Source organism: Quercus robur, chromosome 12 (genome assembly GCF_932294415.1).
Source record: "Quercus robur chromosome 12, dhQueRobu3.1, whole genome shotgun sequence".
NCBI classification, from domain to species: domain Eukaryota; kingdom Viridiplantae; phylum Streptophyta; class Magnoliopsida; order Fagales; family Fagaceae; genus Quercus; species Quercus robur.
The window spans coordinates 7,393,242-7,418,010 of record NC_065545.1 but is presented as its reverse complement, the minus strand read 5'-3'; the positions used below and the strand labels follow the sequence as shown (position 1 = coordinate 7,418,010).

General features: G+C 37.8%; 3 protein-coding genes across 3 annotated transcripts; 1 reads left to right on the top strand and 2 right to left on the bottom strand.

Moving 5' to 3' along the window:
• Positions 1-332: 332 nt before the first annotated feature.
• Positions 333-5,403, bottom strand: LOC126708031 (probable beta-D-xylosidase 7). Its single transcript, XM_050407840.1, has 6 exons — positions 4,922-5,403; positions 4,508-4,789; positions 3,293-3,462; positions 3,019-3,116; positions 1,434-2,198; positions 333-1,143 (listed from the first exon to the last, which is right to left on the bottom strand). The coding sequence occupies exons 1-6, from the start codon at positions 5,324-5,326 to the stop codon at positions 578-580; spliced, it is 2,286 nt and encodes a 761-aa protein (XP_050263797.1). The 5' UTR covers positions 5,327-5,403; the 3' UTR covers positions 333-577.
• A 5,656-nt stretch (positions 5,404-11,059) lies between these two features.
• LOC126708082 (probable WRKY transcription factor 3) lies at positions 11,060-11,629 on the bottom strand. Its single transcript, XM_050407903.1, has one exon. It carries the CDS (start codon positions 11,627-11,629, stop codon positions 11,060-11,062), a length of 570 nt encoding a protein of 189 aa, XP_050263860.1.
• Positions 11,630-15,199: 3,570 nt separating this feature from the next.
• Positions 15,200-17,227, top strand: LOC126708081 (uncharacterized). Its single transcript, XM_050407902.1, has one exon. It carries the CDS (start codon positions 15,200-15,202, stop codon positions 17,225-17,227), a length of 2,028 nt encoding a protein of 675 aa, XP_050263859.1.
• Positions 17,228-24,769: the final 7,542 nt, after the last annotated feature.

Genomic DNA, 24,769 nt, shown 5'->3' with positions numbered 1-24,769 from the left:
TTTTCTAGAATGGCTGTACTAGATAAGATGGAACTGAAGGGTTCCAAGAATTCCTTCATAGACATCCCAACAATTTGGCAGCTATCGTTTAGAGCAAGGTGATGACCGGCCAATATTTGTTTCGAAGAATCTGTTCAAACAAGCCAGCCAGAGGAACTTGGAAAGTAACTTGCATGCCAGAGAATTCGTGAGGTAACAATGATTCTATTACTAACTGCCACTTTCAGGTGGAGATACAGAGAGGGAAGTGTTGGCTATTGCTCTATTACTGGCTATTCTCACGTAGATTGTCTACATTATCCCCTCCCGTTTCTCATTTGAGGATTTTAAGATGATGACTGAAAATTCCTGTTTACAACAGAATGATGTACACCATTTCGATACAGTTTTCAGCTGATTACATAGATGATAGGCACGAACACTAAATGCTACATAAAACATATTTTTGGAATAGTTGAATTGCTTTTATTGCTAAATGAGTATTTCATTCAGCTTGAATATTTGAGGTTCAGCTTCAAGCAATAACTGGGTTCATAAACCATATGAACCCAGACTTTTGGAACTTAAATCCTCAATTTCAAACTATGGTGGTAAGTGGGTATTCTTCATCACCTACAACCAAGAAATGCAATCCTGGTTCCATCACCATCAAACCAGCTTCGTTGGCTCTACTAAGGTGGTCGCAAGGGCTCAACTCAAATTCAACTTCAGCTCTTTCCCCTGCCTTCAAAAAAATCCTATGGAACCCAAGCAACTGTTTGATTGGACTCCCATTGCTAGGCTTTGCCTTTCTCAAAAATAGAAATACCGTATGCTTACCCGCCATCTCCCCTTGATTTTTTACACCAACCTTGACTGAGAATTTCTTCTTGTCACATATATCCTGACCCAGCTCTGAAACTAACTTGTAATCGGCTACAGTTGATGATTGATTTAAGTGGAGCACACTTTTTGTGATAGATGAGACTTCATAAGCATACTTTGAGTAGCTGAGTCCATAACCGAACTCAAAAACTGTTTTGCCTTTGTAGAAACGATATGAACGCCCAGGATAGCCTGATGAGGGGTCTGACCTCATCCTCATGTCTGTCATTGGTACTTTGACGTAATCTTGTGGATACCAAGTCACAGGCAATCTTCCACCTGCATAGCAAAATGTAGTACACTATGAAAGCTGCACTTGAAGGAAATGAATAATCTTTCTTCTAAAATTATTGGAATTTCTTTTATAAACTGTGTAAAGGAAAACAGTAAAATTACTACCGACTTTATTACAAAAGGCTTAAAAACTGATGTGAGAATAATGTGGTTAGCATTGCCTCGACAACATAAAATTAATTTTTTTTTTAATGTTTTTAAGGGTTTTTTTTTTTTTTTTTTTGATTGATAGTACATCAATTTGTAAATGCGTATATAATAAAGTAAATGTCCACCTGGATTGTGTTCGCCAAAGATAATACTTGCAAGGGCAATTCCTCCTGCTTCACCAGGATAACCAGCCCACAAGATGCTACCAATGGTTCTGTCATCCTTGGCTGAAGATATATCAATTGGACCTCCAGAAAGGAGAACCAAAACAACTGGTTTCTTAGCTACTCTTGCAACATTGGTTAAGAGTTCCTGTTGCTTCCCAGGAAGCTCTAAGTGCACTCGATCATGCGATTCCCTCTCTTGAGTTTGGTCCAGTCCCATAATCAAAACCACATAGTCCACCTCCTTTGCTATCTTGACTGCTTCATCAATTGTAGCCGAAGCACATTCCACATTATCACAACCCGGATGGTAGATCGTGTTCTTAACATAGCTCTGCAATGCTTGAAGTGGGCTAATAGATTTGCATGGAACGCCTGCATAGTTACCTAGAAGTGTTTGTGGTGCATTGGCATTGGGGCCTATTACAGCAAGGGACAAGGTTTTTGATTTTGGCAATGGGAGTAATCTATCAGGGTTCTTTAACAAGACAATGCCATTTTGAGCTGCTTCAAGAGCCAGATCTTGGTGCTTTTTGGAACACACTTGGTCTGGACCAATGTTGCCATAAGGCAGTTTAGCTGGATTACCATCAAACAGTCCTAATCTCAATCTAATGGAGAAAATGTTACGAAGGGCTCTGTCTATTTCAGACACAGGTAATTTTTTTTGCTCTACTGCTTGCTTTGTATGTTCTTTCAAGTATGATCCACAATTGAGATCCATGCCTGTAAAAATAAATAAAAACCCATCAAATCGAAAATGAAACTAGAATCTAGGATGACTCAAATCCATAGACAGTAAAAAGACGACAACTTTAACTTGCAGAGTTCTTTCTGGTCAGAATCAGAAGAGTCCAAATTCCAAAGAGAAGTACTATAAAGGCCCTTAGAATGCTAGTCCAACTAGGAAAGGGCCCATGATAGAAGAAGTGATGGACCAGTTGTTGATAATTATTGACTTTTGCAAGTGTTTAGGACAAAAAACCGAGCACACTTAGTGGACCACACGATTAGCAATGGTCCACATTCATGGGTTTGATCATGTGTACAGGCAGTCGAGGGTCCAATCGATAGGAAAAGGATAAAAGGAGTAAAGGAGGAATAAAATGACACGAAAATTTATGACAAGAGACAGACGCATGCAAATAGATAAAGAAAATAAGATATATGTGTACTATAGGAAGATTTAATGTCTTTCATATTTTATAGTAGAATTAATTTGATTGGTTATAGTGGGGTTAATGATTATCCTTTTTACCCCAAAAAAGGTTAATGATTATCCTTAAAAGTAAAGTTATTTCAAACCGTATGGATTATGACCCAAAAAAGAAGAAGTTAAAAATATTGTTATAGTCTCTATGTTTTGATAAGAGCCAATATGACCTCTACCATTGATTCAATAATGAAAATTGATTGCAAATTAAAAATAATAGAGACCAAATTAAAGGTAAAATCTCAAAATTGTAATATTTGTGATTAACAAAAATAAAGAACAATATTTGTTTCTAGCATTAGGTAAGGAAATAAGAAATGGGATCCCACCTACCAGCTTTCAAGACATCAACAACAGCATCTTCTGGTGTTTTGGTATATCCATGACTATCGAACATGATTTTGACCGCATCACAATCTGACACTATGTAGCTGATCATTTTTCAAAAGCAGCAATTTAGTCAGCAATTATTTGCATGGAAGGGGTTTTCAACTCCTCAAATTATCATTTCAAACAACAATTCTTTGCACATAATTTTTTCTCTTTTTGGTAACCCTCTTCACACGTTGTAATTGATTAATGCATAGAATAACATAATAATAATTACCCATTGAAACCCCATTTTCCTCTAGCAGTCAAGGACAAGAGATTGAAGTCGGCACAGGCTGGGACCCCATTGACTCGGTTATAGGCACACATTATTCCACTAGCTTTCCCCTGCTCTACACAACTCTTGAAAGGAGGTTGGTAGGTGTCTGCTAAATCTTGCAATGAAACCTGCAACCCAGGTAAAAAATCAGTAGCTAAAAAGCTGAATGTAACTGCTGTTACAGTCTTGTAGATAAAGATTTTGTACAAAAAGAGAAGCTGTTGAAGTGAGAATGACTTGACTTAAACACAAAAGAAAATGTTAAATAGATAATTTTAATACAATGTTTGTTTATAAAATATGAAGGCATCCGGTTAATGTAATCTATTTTAGAAATTTTTATAAAAAAATTGTCAACCAAAATTAGTTTTCTATAAAAAATTTCTTAAAATAATTTACTAACATAGATATTAAAGGCGTGGGTTAGTAAAAACCAAATATGAATGATGTGATAATGATTATAATTTGATACCCATAATACAATAAATCTTATACTCAAAAGTTAATGCATTAATTTATAAAGTTCATATAATTGTTTTATTTAAAAAAAAAAATTTCAAGTTCATACTATGGTACATAGGAGTAGTGCCATAGAATTTACTCAGGTCGGTAGTGTAGTCATATTCAAAAAAAAGAAGAAAAAAAAAAAAAAAAAGAAAGGTCGGTAGAGTAGTGTAGTGACTATTAAATTCATTAATAAAACTTTTTCACAAGTAACCAAACAGGATGCAGTTTTGTAAAGACTAAAGACAACCCTGTCAGTCTCTCACAGGTTAATTATGGAAATATCTATTTTGTCCCAAATGTACTACAGCTTTTGTAAAAAAAGAATCCCATTTCTCTAGTGGCTTGCTTTTCTTTTACTACTTTTCTATCGAAGCTGCTTTTTACTCCCAAACAGACGCAAAACTTAAAGATAAACCGATGAAAAACAATTATTTCTGTCATTAACTAAGAAATTAATTAAACAAAACCCACAAATCATGAGCACAAAACGCAATGACACAATAAAAGCCCATCCACCAATCTAATTTGCATTAAATTCATTTTAAAACCAAAAAAAAGGTAACGCACTTGTACCAAGGAGGAATCGTTGAAACAAAAACAAAAACAGGAAAGAGCAAAAAAAAAAAAAAAAAAAAAAAACATTCTTGAAAAAGTAAAAACACTCACACGAGCATCAAAATGAAACCTGTCCACACCATTCCAATCGTCCAAATCATAAGCTGTAAAATGCTTGCAACAAGCCGAAGCTTGAAGATGCCGATCAGAGTCTCCTTGAACACCTCTCACATAGGCCACTGCATATTTCCCTGCAACCAATGGATCCTCTCCAGGTGTCTCTTGCCCTCTCCCCCATCTTGGGTCCCTAAATACATTGATGTTTGGAGCCCAAAACGTCAAGCCATTTGCTTGCCCAGCATTGTACACTGCTCTAGCTTCAGTTCCAATAGCCTTTCATTCAAAACATTCACAAATAACAATAAAGATAACACTTTCCAAGCATTGTTGACAAATACTAAAAACAAGTAAAAATATTTAAGATCGACTGTATTTGGTGGAGTATAAAGTGGAACACTGACTCACTTGGCCTATACGATGCCAAAGACTGGTATCGAAGGAAGCAGCGGTGAGAATGACTTGAGGGAAGCTAGTGGCTGCCTTGATAGTTCCATTGAAATGGATTCCAGGGCCAGCGTTGGCAACGCCGTGTAAAGCCTCCGACCACCACTCGAACCCGGGGATACCGAGTCTGGGGATCGGAGGGGCTGTGTTAACGAGCTGAGAGATTTTTTCATCCAATGTGAGGCGAGAGACGAGGTCTTGTGCTCTTTTACCGATGGGTAGTGAGGTTTTGCAGAAAGGGTAGGATCCGGTTGATGGGTTGGAAGAGTCACAGGAAAATGGAGGCTGAGCTGAGCCGGTATGGACAAGGAGTAGAGAAAGGAAGAGAATGGTGGTTGTGAGAGAGATAAGGCTATGGAGTCCCATTTCTGTGGTTTCGTTGGGGCAAAGAAATGAATGCAGAGAGCTTGAGAGAGTGAAAGTTATAGACTTATAGGGCGAAAGGTCAGTGAAAGCAGTATGCTTTAGTCTGATTGGATAAGCACTAAAGCTTGTCATTCTTTTCTTTTCTTTTTTGTTTTTTAACTGAATTACTAATAATAATTTTTTTTTTTTTTTGAGAAACTAATAAATTATTAATTAAGGGATGGAAATGAACGAAATGAATCGAGCGGGTAATAGTCAGCTCCATCTTGACTTGTTGTTATGAGTGTAACATGGTTGTCGCATCTTTATTTTGCTATGGACATGGTTGTCTTGTGTGGTTACTTTCTTTGATAAATATATTTTCTCTATTTTGCATTTTACGGATCTAAAAATTTTGTGTATATTCCCTACATGTATGAAGTTTTGTTCATGTTTGTTTATCTTGACCTTTAGTTTTAAACTTGTTTAATAAACAAGTTGAACCCAAATAAAAGAAAATTGTTCATAAATAATAGGGTTTGATAAAATAAAAAAATAAAAAATTTGAAGTTTAGCTTAGGCTTGTTTATAGATTTGGTAATAAGCTTGATAAATAAACTCTTATCTTATTTAGTCTTTAATTAATTAAGAGTTGGATCACTTGCTCAAACTTGATAGGCTTGATAATGTACTTATGTTGTATTTCAAGCTGAAAAACTCGATATCAAGAGTGAGTTTGGTCTTGATATTGAGCTCAAGCTCAACTTGATTAATGAATCAAGCTGAACTCAAACTTTTAAACTTTTTTGACAAAGTTGAGCTTAAATATGATTTTTAGGCTTGGTTTGAGCTCAAGCTGAACTTGAATATTTTACTTTTATTATTAAGCTAAGCTTGAACAATTACTAATCAATAAAGCTCGGTTCGTTTACCATTCTTAGAAAATGCAAATGCAAGTAAATGTAATATTAATGTTTTTAGAGCATCCACAGCGGATGTTGTAAAAAAAAATGTCATTTTACCACACTAAAGACCTACTTTATTATTTTACCACATCATTTTACAACATCTCATTTATCAGATGTTTTATCATTCAATTCTATACATTAAAATAATATTTACTACACATTAAAATAATATATTATTTCATCCCATTATCATCAACGACACCGATAGCCACCACCGGCCATCACCCCCACAGCCCACCACCACTGCCACTGTCACCACCCATAGCCCACAGCCCACCACCACCATAAAATCAACCCAAATTGCAGCCAAAAAAAAAAAAAAAAAAAAACACCGACAGCCACCACCGGCCATCACCCCCACAGTCCACCACCACTGCCACTGTCACCGCCCATAGCCCACAGCCCACCACCACCATCAGATCAACCCAAATTGCAGTAAAAAAAAAAAAAAAAAAAAAAAATCCCACAACCAGAGAGAGGCAGAGTGAAAGGCGGACAAAGAGGAGAGGGAAGAGGGTGAGATCGACGGCGGCCTCGGGGTGAGATCGGCGAGATCGAGCGTGGCTGGAGCGTGGGTGAGATCGAACTCCTTCCGCTTGCGAAGCCGGTACTTGGAGAGTTTAGTCGCATTGGTGATCTTCTGCTTTGGAGGCCAAATCTCAGCCTCTTGTCATTCCTGTGCTTCACAGAGGATATGCTCGGCGGTAATCTAAATCGGCGCCGGAGTTTTGTTCTTGACACGTGTCGGTCTCGGAAGCTTCACCTCCGAAGAGAGAGGGAACCGGTACAGGGAGAAGAGAGAGGGAACCGGAGAGTGAGAGAGAAGAGAAAAGAAAAAATGAAGAGAGAGGAGAGAGAAAAGAGAATATAAAATAATAAATTTTTTACAACATTTGTCTGTACCGTTGCAAATTTGCAACGGTACTGTAGCCATGTTGTATAATTTTTTAGATTTGGCACATCTCATAAAACATCATTTTTGTGTTTAGTGTGGTAAATGTGTCAAATATTTGGCATTTGGCACATTTACCACACCTGCTGTGGATGCTCTTAAACTCATAAAACTTTTATAAAAAGAAAAAGTAAAAGTGGAAGTGCAACAAGTAATAATATAACATATATAGAAGTATGTTGAGGATTCTGGCCTTTTGCCCTTTCTGGGAAACATATTTGGCATAATGCCCCTGTTTCGAAACTATATAGGGGCGTGCCCCTGTTTGGATACTCGATCTCCGTAAAGGCGAGTTACTTAAGTAACTCGATTATGAAGAAACCGAGTTGTGGCCAGGTTCTTGCTACGCTGGTGTTCCAGCTTGGCTTTTGGGCAATAAAATATTCCCGCATTACTGTTTGGAACTCGTCAATGGGGAAAACGAGTTATATGCGGAATATGAACCAGTTTTTAAATGTAACGTCTCTAAAACTGTTTGTCTTCCTTCCTCTGCAGTCTACAGTCTCTCTCCCTTCCTCAGTCCGATCAGTAGCCACTGCCAGTCTGTTCAGTAGCCACCGTCAGTAGCCACCGTCAGATTCTCCTGTTTCTACCCGCACCCAAACCAAACCGTTCAGTAGACCCTTTCCGAAGTTGAATCAAAACTCATACCCATACCCATACCCATACCCACACTTATTCAATCTCACCACAGCCGAAGCTCAACCCAATCTGTCTGCGGAGTTAAAGGATTACAAACGTATTAAGGTAATTTGTAAATGCTGAGTTCAAATTTTAATTTTTTCCCTTTGCATGTAATCTGATTTGAGTGTGGCTTCCTAAGTTTTTCGCTGTTAGATTGTTGTCTATCTGTATTCATAATTATTGTTGCTGTTTTAGCTTTGTTGGGTTTGGTTTTGAAGTGGGTTTGGTTTTGAAGTGTTTTACGACGCACATCTAGGGCAGAAATTCATGTAAAATACAGTTAGCATGACAACGGTGTTCATTGTTAGGGGAAATTAGTTTGTAATTCATATAGTTTGAAAGTGTATCAAATCAATCTCTATTTTTTCCAGAAATTATGTCACAAGTTATGTCATGATTTTGAATTAGGGAAAATTTCTTTTTAATTCAATGCTGAATGATGTTGAATTGAGAAGCTATTGGTTTTACAAGCTTCAAAGTTACTGGCTTTTACAAGCTTCCACTATGTTTAGTTATTATTATAATAAATATAATGTGTGTATAATGGATATGCACACATATATCTACACACAGACCATGGACATCCTAAAACCTTTGCTGCCATTTACTCTGCTTACGGCTGTAACTGTGCCATATTGTTTTTATTCAACATCTAAGTTTTGGTTTGTAATTTTTTTTTTTCATGTCATTATCCTTGTAATATCATATGGGAACATATAAACTTACTTACCACATTAGTTGAAAGTCACTTACATTTTGTGTACAGATGCATAATTGATTGTCTTAAGAGACTAGAATTGTCTTAGAAGTTTAAGTACTTTTTTTATTTTTTTGGTTATTAGTATTCCTAGCCTTTGTAAGAAAGGATTTAGAAGTAGCCTATATAATGAACATTCCAACTTTTTTCAATCGCAATTGCTATCTCGTACCTAAATGTGAGTGCTTAGGAAAGCCTACGTGTGATTGCCCAATGTTTTATCTTTGTTTATTTGATGTTCTTTTTATTGTTTAAATACCAAACAGCCATCAACACAATCAATATGTTATCAAGAATCTAGTTTAGTGTTGAAATTCCGAAAAAGGCTACATCAAATTTGGTATTAAAGCCCGTTCAAGCTCCTGTCTTGTGTCAGATTAGCAGCTTTTGTGGGTTATGTTTGTTGACTAAGTACATCGAATTATTATTATTATCATCTATTACATTTGGGGTTGAAAAGGGAAGTTAGTGGCCTTAGTGGCCTTTTAGGGTCACCCAATCCTTTCATAATAGGTTGGGTTAGGTTAGGGAGCATTGAGATTTGTGGTGGCTTTTGGGAATGGAAATAGTACATCCTCTAGGGTGCTTCTGACGGACCTAGGGCTTTGTTTATTTATTTATTTTTTTGGTGGTTTGGCCTACTATACTTATTTCCCTAGGGTATTGATTTCTGTGTGTCGGAATTAATTTTTGACTCTATAAAGTGTAGGCTTTTGAATGGGGTTTGATATGTAATTTAATTAATGGAAAATAATGGAATATGAATTGCCACTAGGCTTTTGATGCAGATGGAAAATTGCAATAAAGAAACAAAGATGGAAAATGATAAAGCCTCACATGAAATCCATGTATTAAACCACTCTCCTCAATTTTCTTCAATATCTTGGGCGAAACCTCCATGATTACATGAAACAAAAGAGGTGACAAAAGATCTCCTTGTTTCAAACCCCGTGTGCTTAAACCCAACAGGGTGGAGCCATTAACCTATGTTGAGAAATGAACAGTGGTGACACAAGGCCTAATCCACCTCCTCCATCTATCCCCCGAACCCATTCTGCTCAAAAGATTAAACAGAGAATCCCAATTCACATTATGCTCTTTCTATGTCCAGCTTGTAGGCCACATCCGGGATACAACTCTTCAATTTTCCATCTAGGCACTCATTGGCAATGAGTACTAAATCTAAAATCTGCCTACCACTAAAAAACATCCATACTAGGTGCTCAACAATCTCAACCAAGTATCAATCATAACAAAAGCATCCACTTTGATATCACAAATTTCGCCACAGGGATTGATAAAAATCACATAAATTCTTCTTAATTACATATAATTAACTCACATAAATTATGCCAATAAGCATGCCATGAAAAAATACACAAAAATATTACAAAAGTAGGAATTAAATTGAGATTTTGAGGGAGAGAGAGAGGTCATGTGGGTTGGCAGTGATAGTGGGGCAGGGTGGGTTCGTTGCTGTGGGGGGATGGGGGTGGTCAATAGATTGGGAACGAAAAAAAGCAAAAATAATTACAAAAAAAATGTTCACTGTGGGTTATCTTGGCTAAAACTGGTGGATTGCTGGTCTAATCTTTTGTGTTGGAAGAGCTTTATTGGTGGACTCGTGCAATGGTTTCGCTTGTGGTTTGGAGTGGTTAGCTTGGGGGAGGGAGTTGGCTACTTACTCGGGGGTTGGAGGTGTTCTGTTGTGCTCTCTGAAAATGTTTTATGTGTTTTAAGGCCAGGCCTAAAACATTTTAGGCCTCTCTTAATTGTGTTTTCCCATCCAACCTAAAATATTTTCAGGAAAACTAGGATTCACCTGCACCAAACACATAAAAACAATGAAAACATTTTTGGAAAGCGACAATCTTTTGCGTTACTGTCAACATATTAGGCTTCACGAACTATTCCTTGGTGGACAAAATATACAACATTTTTTCTTTGACAAGAAATACCGATTACTTCTTTGAAACAATACTATTTTTTATTTATTTATTTATAGAGATTTTTTTTTTGGTTGTTGGCCATAATAGAAAATGCTTTTTTTTTGGGGGGGTGGTGGTGGTGGAAAGGGGGTTTATTCACAGTAGCCTTGGAACATGCCTTCTCTTTGGATTTGGCCCATTCCCCTCTTCTATTTTTTCTGCATTGCCTACCCCCTCACTGTCTCTTGATCCAGTTAACTGAGTGAGTGCTGTTTGAGCAGATTCTTGATCTCTCTCAGGAACTGTATAAGCTGGTACCACTTGACTTGACTTGGTCCAATTTCCAACCTGGCTTTTGAAACCCAGATCTGGCTTAGTTTTCACTTAGATCACTACCTTCTTTTGCTCGCTTAATACTGGGTTGAGGCTTTGGATGATTATGAGTGCCTTTGTAGACAATTTCAATTATATGTCCTGCATGAGAACGCTCAACCTTTTTATTGGCAAGGCAATTCGGATATGTACATTTGTAGTAGCTTCGTGGATATTCACTGCCTTTAACTTTCTTCTTCCCATATATACGCCATTTGTAGCCATCATTGGCAGGCTTATCAACACAATAGTAGGCTGGTATGTCCTATCAGAATGAGAAACCTCTTCTCTTGTTTCTGCAACACCTTCCTCCTCACAGTCACTTTTTGTTTCCAATTGACTTAGAATGTTCATATTTCCGGCCAGATATTGCGAATCACTAATTTCTTTTGCAAGCTTGTTAGGCATTTCATGATTATATTTGCCTTCGTACTTAATTTTAGGCATTTCTCTGGCAGGAGATTGCTCAACCCATTTTCTGACATTACAACCCACACATGTACATTTGTAGTAGCTTCGTGGATATTCATTGCCCTTAACCACCTTCTGCCCATATTTACGCCATCTGTACCCATCATCGGAATTGAAAGGATTAGCAACAACAATGGTAGGCTCACTATCCTGGTATTTCTTATCAGAATGAGATGCCTTTGATGATTCCATCCTGGAAAATCTTTGATAATTGATGCTAGTGTAGGGACTGAGTAGCTGTGAAAAGAAAATTTTTTGTTAGGATAAATTACACTGTTCGATCCTAAACTTTTACCTACGTACAAGTTTAAACTCTCCTCATATAAAACAGAGAAAATAAAATTCAGTTTCATGATCATGAAACAGTTACAGTCTATTAGTTACAATATTATTTGACTCTGTCTATCCTTATCCTCATGTCTCATCTGCAAAAGGTCCTTAGAAAAAATGGTCAACATTCTTTGACGCTGAGTCAAATGATCAATTCTGTCGAAGTAAGGAATGAAATGGTCTTTTTCTTCCTAAGTATGTTTAAATTTATTTGGAAATGTACATTTGTATATGTTAAGGTCGAACAACTGCATATTACGTAATGAAACAGTTTGGCAAATGCCCATACATGTTTCATTGCTAGGTGGTGTGCATATCTGGATTTTATGTTCCAATATGGCTCAATGTCATGCTACAAAATCATAACCGACACGGGGTATATTACACATTAGCGTTACGACAACTAACCTATTGCTCGTTATATTCGCAACTTAATTATATACAAGTTTTTTTTTTTGTTTTTCCTACGCAAAAAATATATAGAGAAAATACTTATTGGCTATCCAAAGCCAAGTACAGTTACCAAAACAACATACCCAATGTTAACAACAATACAAGCAATTACAGGCCAATAGGCTAAGACAGATTCCAAATTAACGTTCAAAAGGGAAACAAAAAAGATATTCAACAACACTTTAGCCCATCTGTACTGCAAACGTGAGCCATAGGGGTCATAAAAACACATATATTTATATATTTAGTATTACTAGATTCATAAATGCCACAAGCAAGAGCCATAGTTTCACCTTCATTTCGTGCTTCCTTGTCGTGTCGAATCATGAACTTCGTCATCCCCCATAACATGGGCTACCACTTCACTTAGCATGTTAGTACTCAAGGTTGCAATCCTCCTTGCGTGGTCACGCTCCTCAATAGCAACGTTTAACTGATACCTCAACAATCTGTTCCTAACGTCTCCATCGCAATAGCTAGTTCCTTCACTTTGAGATGCCATTCCAGAACTTGATGGCGACATGGTAGGAGATGTCCACGATTGGGAAGCACCATACTGCACGTTCCTACCATTACGTTGCATGAACTCCATGTATGCAGATTCTGCTTCCCGTCGATCCTTGTATGACTTGTGTTCAGCGTTCGCGAATATATGAACTTGTCTACTTGCTTCTGCCCAATTGTCGTATATGCCAGGAGCACGACCAACGAAAACAACATAGTATCTGCCACCCTAAAAGAGTTCGTACAACAACACTGTATGTTAAAACCATATTTGTTGTGCTGGGGTTAGAACTTACGAAGTTTCGAAACTGAGGTATTAGATAAAAATGTACCATGTTGCTCTACCAACAGGTGCCAGTGGACTGCAGCAACGTTGACGTTTCTTGTTAAAAGATCTGACAAACAGTTGCATAATCAGCATTTGGTTTGTACAGTAGTAAATTATTTAATGACAAGTACAAAAAAAGGTGGGCATGTTACCTCTAGAAGCGAAGGAGGCTTCTCTTCTCCCTGTCTGAATGTTTTCCTCTGCCAAGGTTCCAATCCACAAAGAGAGGAAGCTGTCATCTTATATAAAGTGGAATACCTGTTGTACTCGATTGTACAAATATCGAGTACAACATATAACTCGCCTCTCCAAATGGCGAGTATAAACAACTGTCCTAACGACCAGTTTGGTGAAGTAAATAATACTCGGTCTCCTCAGGGACGAGTTTTATTTAACTCCATTTCAGAATCACTGTGCGTTCTGCTGGTAGTTGTAGGTTTTAATAGTACTCGGTGCCTGAAGAATCGAGTTATATGTAACTCGATTTGTGCAGAGACGAGTTATATTCATGACGTACACGGTTTTAATAGTACTCGGCTTCAGTATAATCGAGTTATATATAACTCGATATCCTGAATGCCGAGTATTGTCCAACCATAACACACCCCCCACCCACCCAACTTTCTGGGACCACTTACCAATTATATTTGATACTGTCGTTCTGAAGTCTGGACGTGGACCGGTCTGCGCTTGCAACCATTGTGTCACAGCTAATGAGAGGTTTCACCTTCAATTAACCATCTACACAAAGCACGCTAATTCAAGAAAGTGCACTTCATCTTTGTTCTGTCAACATCTCAGTTGATAGGTAAATACTACTTGATAACACTTTATAGCAACACAAATTTTTTTATTGCTGTTGTGGGTGTTGAATTGGGGTATCTGAACAAAATTATGTAGTACAAATTTTGAGAACAGAAATTATTTCAATGTTGTGGGTCTTCAATGCTAAGTATCTGAACATAATAATGTGGTACATGTTGCATGCTAGGAATTATATAACTGATATTTGCAATGCTTTTGCATGCTAGGAATTATTTCAATGCTTATGAATTATCTCCCTTAGAGCAACACGAATTTTTTCAATGTTGTGGGTCTTGAATGGGGACATCTGAACATAATACTGTTGTGGACAATTTTTGAGAACACAAATAATATGAATGTTGTGGGTCTTCAATAGGGGGTATTTGAACGTAATAATGTGGTACAATTTTTGAGAACATAAATTAGTTGAATGTTGTGGGTCTTCAATGGGAGGTATATGACCATAATAATGTGGTCCATATTGCATGGTATGAATTATCTCGCTTATTTGCAATGCTTTTGAGTTCTCATTTGTTAAACAATAGCCAGCATGAAACCCGACCACATTGTGCAAACATTTTCGTTATCGAAATGAACTCTGATGGAGTAGACGATATAATTATTCAATAGTAATTTTTAGCATGTTTAGCACAATTTGCTTAGGTACATAGGGCATGTATAGTTAGCCTATGCTTTCACAATATTACGCAGCATGATACAATTATTACTATTTGTGGTTTAGGTCCGTTATGAGTCCACATTACTTCTATGTTTACTACGACGAGGAGGCATATATTAATGATTTGCACGGGCTATCATACCGAGGTCCGAACCAAAAGCAGACGCTTATTGAAGTGAAACGTGGGATACACACGAGAAAACTTAAACGGAAGATAATGTCAACTATTGGGTTAGACAAGGATACCCATGACATCTCCATTGTATTTCGGGCTCCGCAGCAACTAGTAGGTACCCAAGTGTTCTACAATTCAATTCCGTTACAATGCGACAATGATGCAAATATAATGTGGGGAGTGATAAAGCGGGCAGGGCAATTCATAGGTTCTGACTTGTATGTAACTGTCCACACTGTTGGGTTCAATGTCGACGGGGGTTCGCAATATGGCAGTAGAGTTGGAGAGCAAGAATCAATTCCTGTAACCGTTGTGCACCCGTCAGTTACACCCGAGACATCTTTGCCCTACAACTGTCAACCATGGAATGGGGTTGCTATGGACAATACTGAAGACACCGAAGTGTTTGGGTCTATCCATACCCATGAGGATGAAGGATATACTCATCGAAATGAAGATATCTAAACCTACTTGGACGAGGCAACCGAAATGGATGAGACTCGAGATGTGTATGAGGAGTTCATTGATAACTATGGACCGGTAGAGAATCCAGAATTGTTAGATGAACTACAACCAGAAAATAATCCGAACCCTAAGCCCGAATGGTTCACGTCAAACACATGGGATGACATTAATGACCCATCACCTTCCCTGGAAACAAGTCTGCTGAGTTGGCGACCGGGGGACGAACCGAGCAAGGGGATGCTATTCAAGAATAAAGCTGCGGTTCAGCACGCGCTAACCATGTTCTCCGTTGGGCTGAATAAAAAATTTAAGTACATGAAGTCAGACCCCGAGAGACTGGTTGTAACGTGTGTACACGATGCATGTCTGTGGTCAATTCGAGCTATCTACAGCAAAAGGCACAAGCTGTGGATGATCACAACATCTAAGGGTCCCCACACTTGCTCGACACTCCAAGTGGATCATGATGGAAGGATGATGGATTCGAAGTTCATTGCCATCACACTTGAGTCATACGTACGGGAAGACATTTCAAGAACACTAGCAACCCTGCGTAGTGTTCTTCATGCGAAGCACGGCCATTGGGCGTCTCACTATAAGGTTTGGGATGCAAAACAGAAAGCCGTTGCAGCCATCTACGGTGGTTTCGATGAGTCATACGCAGAATTGCCTCGGTTCCTGGCAGCGTTAAAAGATGCAGATCCAACCACAATGACACAGTTGAAGTGCGACCACCGTAGTGTGCCGGGAACTTGCACATTTAACTGTGCCTTTTGGGCTTTTGGTCCGTGTATAGAAGGGTTCAAGTATTGTAGGCCGGTGATAAGCATCGATGCAACGCACCTCTATGGCAAGTACAAGGGGAAGTTGTTGATAGAAATGGCAACGGATGCTAACAACGAGGTTTATCCACTCGCGTTTGCCGTTGTTGAGAGTGAGAGCAAGGAGACATGGGGATGGTTCTTGGCATGCCTGAAACGATATGTTACGGACCGGAAAAATCTTTGCATCATCTCTGACCGACATTCGGGTATAAAAGCTTGCTTTGATGACACAAGGATGACTTGGTTGCAGCCTCCCCAGGCCCATCACCGGTATTGCCTCCGCCATGTAGTTAGCAATGTGAACACAAAATGGAAAATTCCGGAGTTGAAGAACATGGTATGGAGGGCCGCAAGCGTGAATCAAGTTAGAAAGTTTCAGGCCACACTGGATTTAATTCGCAATGTCAAACCGGCTGCACACAGGTACTTGGAAAATGAAAACAAAGAAAAGTGGACACTTGCACACGACGGAGGGCGTCGATACGGAGCAATGACAACCAACCTGTCGGAGTGTTTTAATGGAGTACTGAAAGGTGCACGCAGCTTGCCAATCACGGCAATGGTGAGGTACACCTTCTTCAAAGTGAACTCCTACTTTGACGCTCGTCGTAATCTCGCTCCAGAGCAATTGGAAGCGGGTCAAGAATGGTGCAAGTATGCCATGAACAAGTTCGAAAAAAACCAAGCGAAGGCAAAGGACCATATGGTGACACGGATGTGCACACAAGCACGGTTATATCAGGTTGACACACCGAGTAATCCTCTAAGTAATGGGGGTGGACAACACACGCACAGGGCTGATCTTCGGGGTATGACATGCACATGTGGAAAATGGGAAGCATACAAGATGCCGTGTTCACACGTAATAGCAATTTGTGCTAAGTATAAGCACGATGCGCAGCAGTTTATTGATCCTTGCTATAGCGTGAGTCATAGGTTCCATAGCTATGAACCGGTATTCCAACCGTTGAAAGACAGATTAGCATGGCCGGATCCGGAAGAAACTAGAGTAGTGATGCCCAATCCGCACCTGATCCGGAACAAAGGTCGGCCAAAGTCCACACGAATCCGCAATGAGATGGACGAGAATGATAGGGAGTTGCCGACCTCCCTATGGATCGAGAATGGACCCAAGTCAAGATGTGGGTTGTGTCGCCAAGAGGGGCACAACCGTAGAACATGCCCTACTCGAAATGCGGAGTCAACTAGCGGTGGAGCTGCATCATAGGTAAAGGTCATATATCTCCTACAACTTTTGTCATATATAAATTGGCACTATTAAGAACTCAGTAGTAGTGTCTTTGTTCTCTATTGCCATAGTAAGTATTTGAACTAGTCATGAAACAAACACTGGTGTTCATGCATGTATAGGCAAATGAGGTTGTTCAGTTGTTTTTGTTACACTATTCGTCATAAGTCTTGTAAATTTTTCCTGTTCTGCCTATGTTGCGTGTTAATAACTTATATAAGTCCAGTGTACATAACATTTTTTAACTATTTACAGTAGGTACGACAGCCAAGGTGGATGGGTGCTAACGGACATACGTTGCGTAGCCAGGATGATCCCTACCTCTTTAATTGGAAGCAACCGAACGTCACCAGTTGAACAGGCCCATGATGAGAAGACAAATGATATTGGTCATTTTTTGCTTAGATGTTGATATTAAAGTTTGTACTTATGTTGTCATGCATTTTGTTAGTGCCTTTAATGTTATGTACTGATGGGGGTTTTACTAAGCCGGTCAAGCAAACAATTCAGTTAAAAACAAAGTTATTGCAATGGGGTTTCACTAAGCTGTTTTAGTATGATTTCCAACTTCTCCAACTTTGTAGCATTCATATTTATATAGCAGTGGCAATCTCAAAAGCAACAATATAGGAGTGTGTTGCATGCCATGCACTTGTTGCTTCATGAACATTGTAATAAACAGAACATACCTGGTGTAAAAAACTGACTGAGCTGCAACAGGAAAAAACATGCAGGCCGAGTTGTAATATGTAGTGGAAGGTTGTTCTACAAAACTCGATTTTGTTAAAACCGAGTAACATTAATAACTCGGTAATAGAAAATTCGAGTACCATGTAGTCGTCTCTAAACACACACTGGAAAAAGACGTTACTCGATCTTATATTAAGCGAGTTAAATCTATAACTCGACTTCAGAAATATCGAGTATTACTGGAGAATTACTGATCAGTCGAACTGGCTGCGACCCATCGAAATGCATAGGAGTGTGTTGCAATGTGTGACTGTCAGAATCGATTGTTATTCGATCGCTGCGCGACCAATCGAGGAAGTCATGAGTCCAGCCATGATTGTCTGAAAAAACCGACTGTTGTTCGATTGGTTTCGATTGGTCATAATATAAAACTCGATTATACTATTATCGAGTACTAACTGGTGTCTGAAAAATATAACCAGCAAGTACTCGCTCTCCGAGAAAGCGAGTTACTTTAAGTAACTCGATAATTTAGTTATCGAGTACGTTGTATTATTCGCTGTCCTTGAAAGCGAGTAGATCTGCGATCCATCACAACTCCAACCAAAGTTGTCTGTAAGAATCGATTCTTACTTGATTGGTGGACGATCGGTCCAAATTATGTAACTCGGTTTTGCGTTAAACGAGTAATAGGGTACTCGATTTTTACATTATCGAGTTATTTGGTTCCTCATTTACACAGTTCAGTGTTAACTGTTGTTTCATAAAAAGAAAAAAAAGCATAGCTGATGTTGTGTGGATGCACTGGACTCCCACGGTAGTAGCAGTCGATTGCTCTCGATTCCTCAAGCTCGTAAGCGACTTCCCGGGTTCCAAACATCGATCCTCAACTGTAGTATGACTCTTTTACCCTTGCTTCCCATTGAAATTAATTTCAAATCCTGCATTAATCTCCCTGTGAAAGCTAAAATTTCGAACTATGCAAGTGTGGGGATTTTCATGATTTTGGGTGTTGTGGTCTGAAATGGGTCATGAGTTTTTACATATGCATGTTGTTCATACGATTTGTAGCCTTTAATTACATAAACATAGCTGATTTCTACAAGCCCATTCAATTTAGGGGATTTTCATGGGTGTTGGTGTTTTGACATGAAATAGGTAATGGGTTTTTTTGTATGGATGTTGTACACACGTTTTCTACCCTTTAATTGCAAAGAACGCATGATTTGTGAGAAATGAAAAATTAGAGTTCATGTCTTCATATTGGGAATTTCGGGATTTTGATGTGTTGCTTCATTTGATCTGAACTGGTTCATGGGTTGCTGTGTATGCATGTTGGCGAGATGTTCTCTATCGTTTATATTCAAAATTTTCACATCTTGGTATGCATGTTGGTTCATTCGCCAATCTTGTTCTTCGTGGAATTTGGGGTTTTGTTGAATTGGGTATAATTGCCTGAAATTGACCACATGGTAAGACATTGATGGATGGTAGTGACTGGTTTTACACCCGTTGCACCATGTACACTGTGGGTTTGCATGGTTCTCAAATAACTTGACTGTATGGGTCAATGTTCATGTACATACAGAAAATTTTTCATTTCAATGCATTCATTCATTGACGCTTATTGTGCATCAATATCATGCAGTCTTTTTGTCATGCATATGTACATTGTGTTTATGTGTCTCTAACGCAGTTCTAAATATTGGTTTTCTGTTCTGCTTTCATTCCCACTTGTACATCCTAGTTATGGCTCCTAAGAAGTCTAAAACCATTAAAACCAAAGCCAAAAGAGTGTCTGCCTCCTCATCTAAGCCTACCAAAAGAGTGTCTGCCTCCTCATCTAAGCCCGCAATTGTGATTGATGAAACAACGTTTGAAACGGTTACGAAGGCGCAAAGGTTTGAAAATGTAATTCAGTATTAGACAATTTGGCCGGAACGAGAAATCAATCTAGATGAATTACCACTTGCTGTCCATAGGAATCTACAGTGTAGGAACTGGTTGTCTCTATGTAAAGGTTTACAACCCCCTCCAGTTGCACTGATTAGAGAGTTCTATGCCAATCTCGAAATTCGTTCTGATAATGATTTGGCTACTTTGATTCGAGGTCGATACTTTGTCATAACTAAGAATGATATATCCAATGCTCTTGATGTACCTCGTGTTAGAACACCTACTTATCCATACTCATACTTGAACCGTCCTGAAATCTCTGATGTTATGACTCTTCTTTGCGGAAGATCAATGACATTGGGATTTGAGCCAAAAATTAACTCGAGTGACTTAACCGAGCTTAATTATATCTTATTTAGGATAGCTTGTCACAACATCTTCCCCATCTCCCATGTCCATACTATTCCTAGAGAGAGGTGTTTCTTTTTGTATGCCCTCGTCACTGATGCGTCCATTTGTTTTGCTTCCCTTTTCTATGAAACGCTTGTTCGGGCGCATAGGAGTAAGAGTAAGAAGCATGGTCTATTCTTCCCAGTTTTCATCTATAGGGTTCTATGCTATGTAGGGGTAGAGAATTTTCCTTCCCTAGAGTTGATCCACATCATAGCCCCTATAGGAGCCACCTTTCTCAAACAGCAGACTGCACAAAAGAGGAGTGTTGGACCGAGTGTTGGGTCATCAAAAAGGCCACGAGTACAGTCCACCACTGGAGACGATCATGCTGAGCAGAGTCCTGTTGATCCTACAGGTACCGTTGCTGACATTAGTGACGATGGGGTACATGCTCACAGCACAGCTGCAAACCCCATCGTTCCTCCTCCCCTATCTCTTCGTGCTATGATGGAGACCATTATGACGACTCAAGCAGCTCATGGACAGCTTTTAGATGGCCTTATTGCTGAGGTTGCTGCGTTGAGAGCAGATTTTTCAGAGTACAGCAGTGCTTTTCCACCTCCACCACCGTCTGACTCTTGATGATTGCCTTTGGCAATACATAACAGACAAGGGAAGTAGGGATTGTAGCGTAGGAGCTTTAGGGTTAATTTGTAGCTTCCATAGATTGTATGAAAGTTTTTTTATGTGATTCTCAAGTATTTGTATATTATTATATGTACTCTTCAAGGTCCACAAACATGGTTTTAATTTTATGATAATATGACCATATTCACAATGTGTGATGACTTTTATATTGAATGATCATTTGCTTTCTTTCTTTTTTTCCTTCAACTGGAATGTTGATATGCATATTTGAAGAAAAACTACAATCATTGAAATGATAACAGAAAGGAACCTACCTCGTTATATGCATTATCGATTAGTTATGCAATGGCTACACCAAAAAAATAAAAAGAGATCATAAAAGTAGATTAAACACATACTAGCCTCTGAGCACGCACGTGCACAGAGGTTGTTCTAATTTTATGGATAAGGATTAATTTAAAGCATTGATCATAATTTGGGATTACTACATTTTCCAAACAAAAAAAAAGTACAGCATTGTGATTCACCGCACATAATACTCATCACACCCATACGTTTTTTTTATTTGTTTCATTCTTTTTTATTTATTTTTTTTTTATGATTGGAAAATATAATAATCCAATATTACAATAAATGCTGTAAATTAACCCTTACCCAAAAAATTGAAGAGACTCTGAGCACGCGCGTGCTAAAAGCCTAGTTTATAGTTGTATTTGATTAAATTTCCTATGCCGTACTCATACACGTTTATACTTTTTCGATGAACGTTATATAGATTTTTTTTCATAATTAATACCTACGTTTCCTGTTTCCGATCACTGATTTGTTTTGTGTTTCCACTTCTCCATCCATATCCTTATATTTAGGGAAAATTTTAAGATTACAGTGGGGAATTCGTGTGACCCTATCCTTATTTAAAAGTTTATGAAAATAAGGAAAACTACACGTTTTAAAAAATCCCACTTACTACACATCCATAACAAAAGTGAAAAAGAGTTGAAATTCGAAATATACTTATTTCACCGGTGAAGGAATCAATAATGGTTAGCCACTTACTACACCCCCATAACAAAACTTAAAAAGAGATTAGATTTCAAAGATATCAATTACCCTTAAAACTGAGAAAATGCACGTAACATTGTTAATGGAGCAGTAAAGTAATAGTCTATAAAAGAGGAAATGTAAATTGAATTTCACATAGAATTATACAAATGATAAATATAATTTATGTTACAAAAGAAATATGTTTACAACAATTTCTTAGATAACAACCACTTTAGGTGAGGGTTAAATTGGGTAAAATAATATTGATTCTCAAATATATAATATAATAATACCCTCTAAAATAAAGTGGCATAAATTACATTTTAAAAAAAAATACCATAAATTACATGGAAAACTTGTTTACATAATACCCTCTAAATAAGAGTAGTGTAAATTACTTTAGGGAAAAAGTAGCATAAATTACCACTTCAAGCAGCCTAATTCCCTTAAAACCAAACACCAAATTGGCCAATGATGAACACAATGCCTCCATCAAATAGGTTTCCAGGGTCCACTTCACTTCTACAACACATCTCTACTTGAGTTCGGATACCTCTTTTTCTTTTTTTCTTTTTTAAATCAAACGCCTTTTTGACCTTCTAGCTCGTGCTTCGTCCATAACTATCTCAAATAATATACTTGTTCCATAATTATCGAACCAATAACACAACATTACCGCTAACCACTCACCATATTTGTTAGTTACTTGAAAATTAAATAACTAGGAAAATACAAAGTTCTGGTAGTTTGTCAATACCATAAAAAACGAATATGTTAAAAGCTCTAACGAAAATCATATTAACAAGAAGTCATATAATTTACGAATAATAATAACAATAGTATCAGTAAAAAAGTAGCTAACCTTTTCCAAGAGAATAAGAAATTTGTTATACATTATTAGGGTTAAATACTAACCACACTGCAATCACAACATAAACAAGGGAAAAAATTGACCTTTGTTAACAAAATAAGCAGGTACTATGGAAAATCACAACTAACTACTTGTCACATAAGGCATAGGAATAATTGACCAATAACAAAGAGGTAGCCTTTGGTAAGGAAATAAGTAGTTAAAAAGCCTCAGTTAATTGGCAACAGAGTTTTCCATAAAGTGTAAAAACATTGATGACGACCTTTGTTGAGACAATAAGCTGTGTAAAGACCCTTTATCATATAAGTTACCGGGCATGTACACACATAAAACTGTAAATATACTATTACGCAATTAGGGGAAGAAGAAGATGTTGAACCAAATCTGTTTTGAAATTCATTTTCTAAACAAGTTTTTTGAAATACATCATGGAAATATTAATGCATTATCAGAACTCTCAATTTCAATTCAAACACTACTACAGTTTCCTCGCAACTTGTTATGAAACAGAAAATATACATGCAACATAAATCATAGGAAAGAAAATAATTATATAATTACAGAATAAACATTCTTCACCAAGAGGAAGGAAAGCATAGGCAGATGAACGAAAGGAGTAATCAAACCTTAGAAATGGTTGGAATTCGTTCTGCATAGCATAAACCAGGAGCAGTTAAATTCTAAGTTTCCTTGCAACTTCCTATGAAATAGGAAATAAACATGCAACATCAATGCTAGGAAAACAAATAAATTATACAATTAAACAATATAATTTTTTCACAACAGCAAACGAAAGCATAGGCAGATGAAAGGAAGAAGTAATCAAACCTTAGGAAGCATAAACCAGGACCATTAAAATTATCAGTTTCCTTACAACTTGTTATGAAACGGAAAATAAACATACAACATTAATCATAGAAAAACAATCAAATTATATAATTAGACAACAAAATTTTTTGACAAAAAGGAACGAAAGTTTAGGCATATTAAAGAAATGAGTAATCAAACCTTAGGAATGATTGGAATTGGTTTTGCAGAGCATAAACCAGGACCATTAAAGTTGTAAAGAAAAGTAAAATCGGAATAGATGGAGAACCTCTTCCTATATAAGATACATAAATAGCATTCATTGAAAAATAGGGAAGCTGTATGTTAAGGTGGGGTAATCAGTGTGGTAACTGCGACCATGCACCGTTAGTTGAGTAGGAGAGGAACAATCTTGGGTTTTGATTATTGTAGAAGGAGAGGTGAACCTGAAAATACACGGGTGTGGGGGAAAAAAAATAAATAAAAAAGGAGCACAGCTAACTTTCACCTAACTTCTATCAGTAATAGTAGCGTAATTACAATTGATCCCAGTTAAATTTAGACAGATGGAGGAAAATTAGACACCAATTTCATATTTAAATTGGTGTCGTCCCCACAAGAATCTAGACACATGACATTGGTAACAGTTATGACCCTCTTCATACAGTGTTTTTCTAGCCTGTATTGACATGACAAGCTCTACTAAATTTTGATTGTAATGCTTGAATCATGAAATGAGGTTATAAATGCACCACAATAATGACTTTCTTTCTACTCCCACTAAATTTGTAGATTGAGTAAGCTATGAGTCGCAGCGTCTCAATGTCAAAGCGTAAAATGCGAAACAAGTTTGGATCTACTTCAACATATGGATCATCAGAAGCTCCAGCAGATCAACAACTACAGATATACACAGACCACTATGGAGGGAAATGGGTCGGAAAGAAGAGAGATTTCATTAATATGCCAATATACACGTACGAGAGTCTTGGAAGCATCGGACACATCATGGTCGGCAAACCCACAAAACTAAGTACAGATACAACCGTAATAGAGTTCACCGTAGCAGAACCACCATGGTCAACCCTATACGAGAAGAGGTGTGAGTTGGAGGTGTATTGTCGATGGCACGGGTTACAAGTTCCTAAGGCACGCTCAGCCGAGTTACCTAG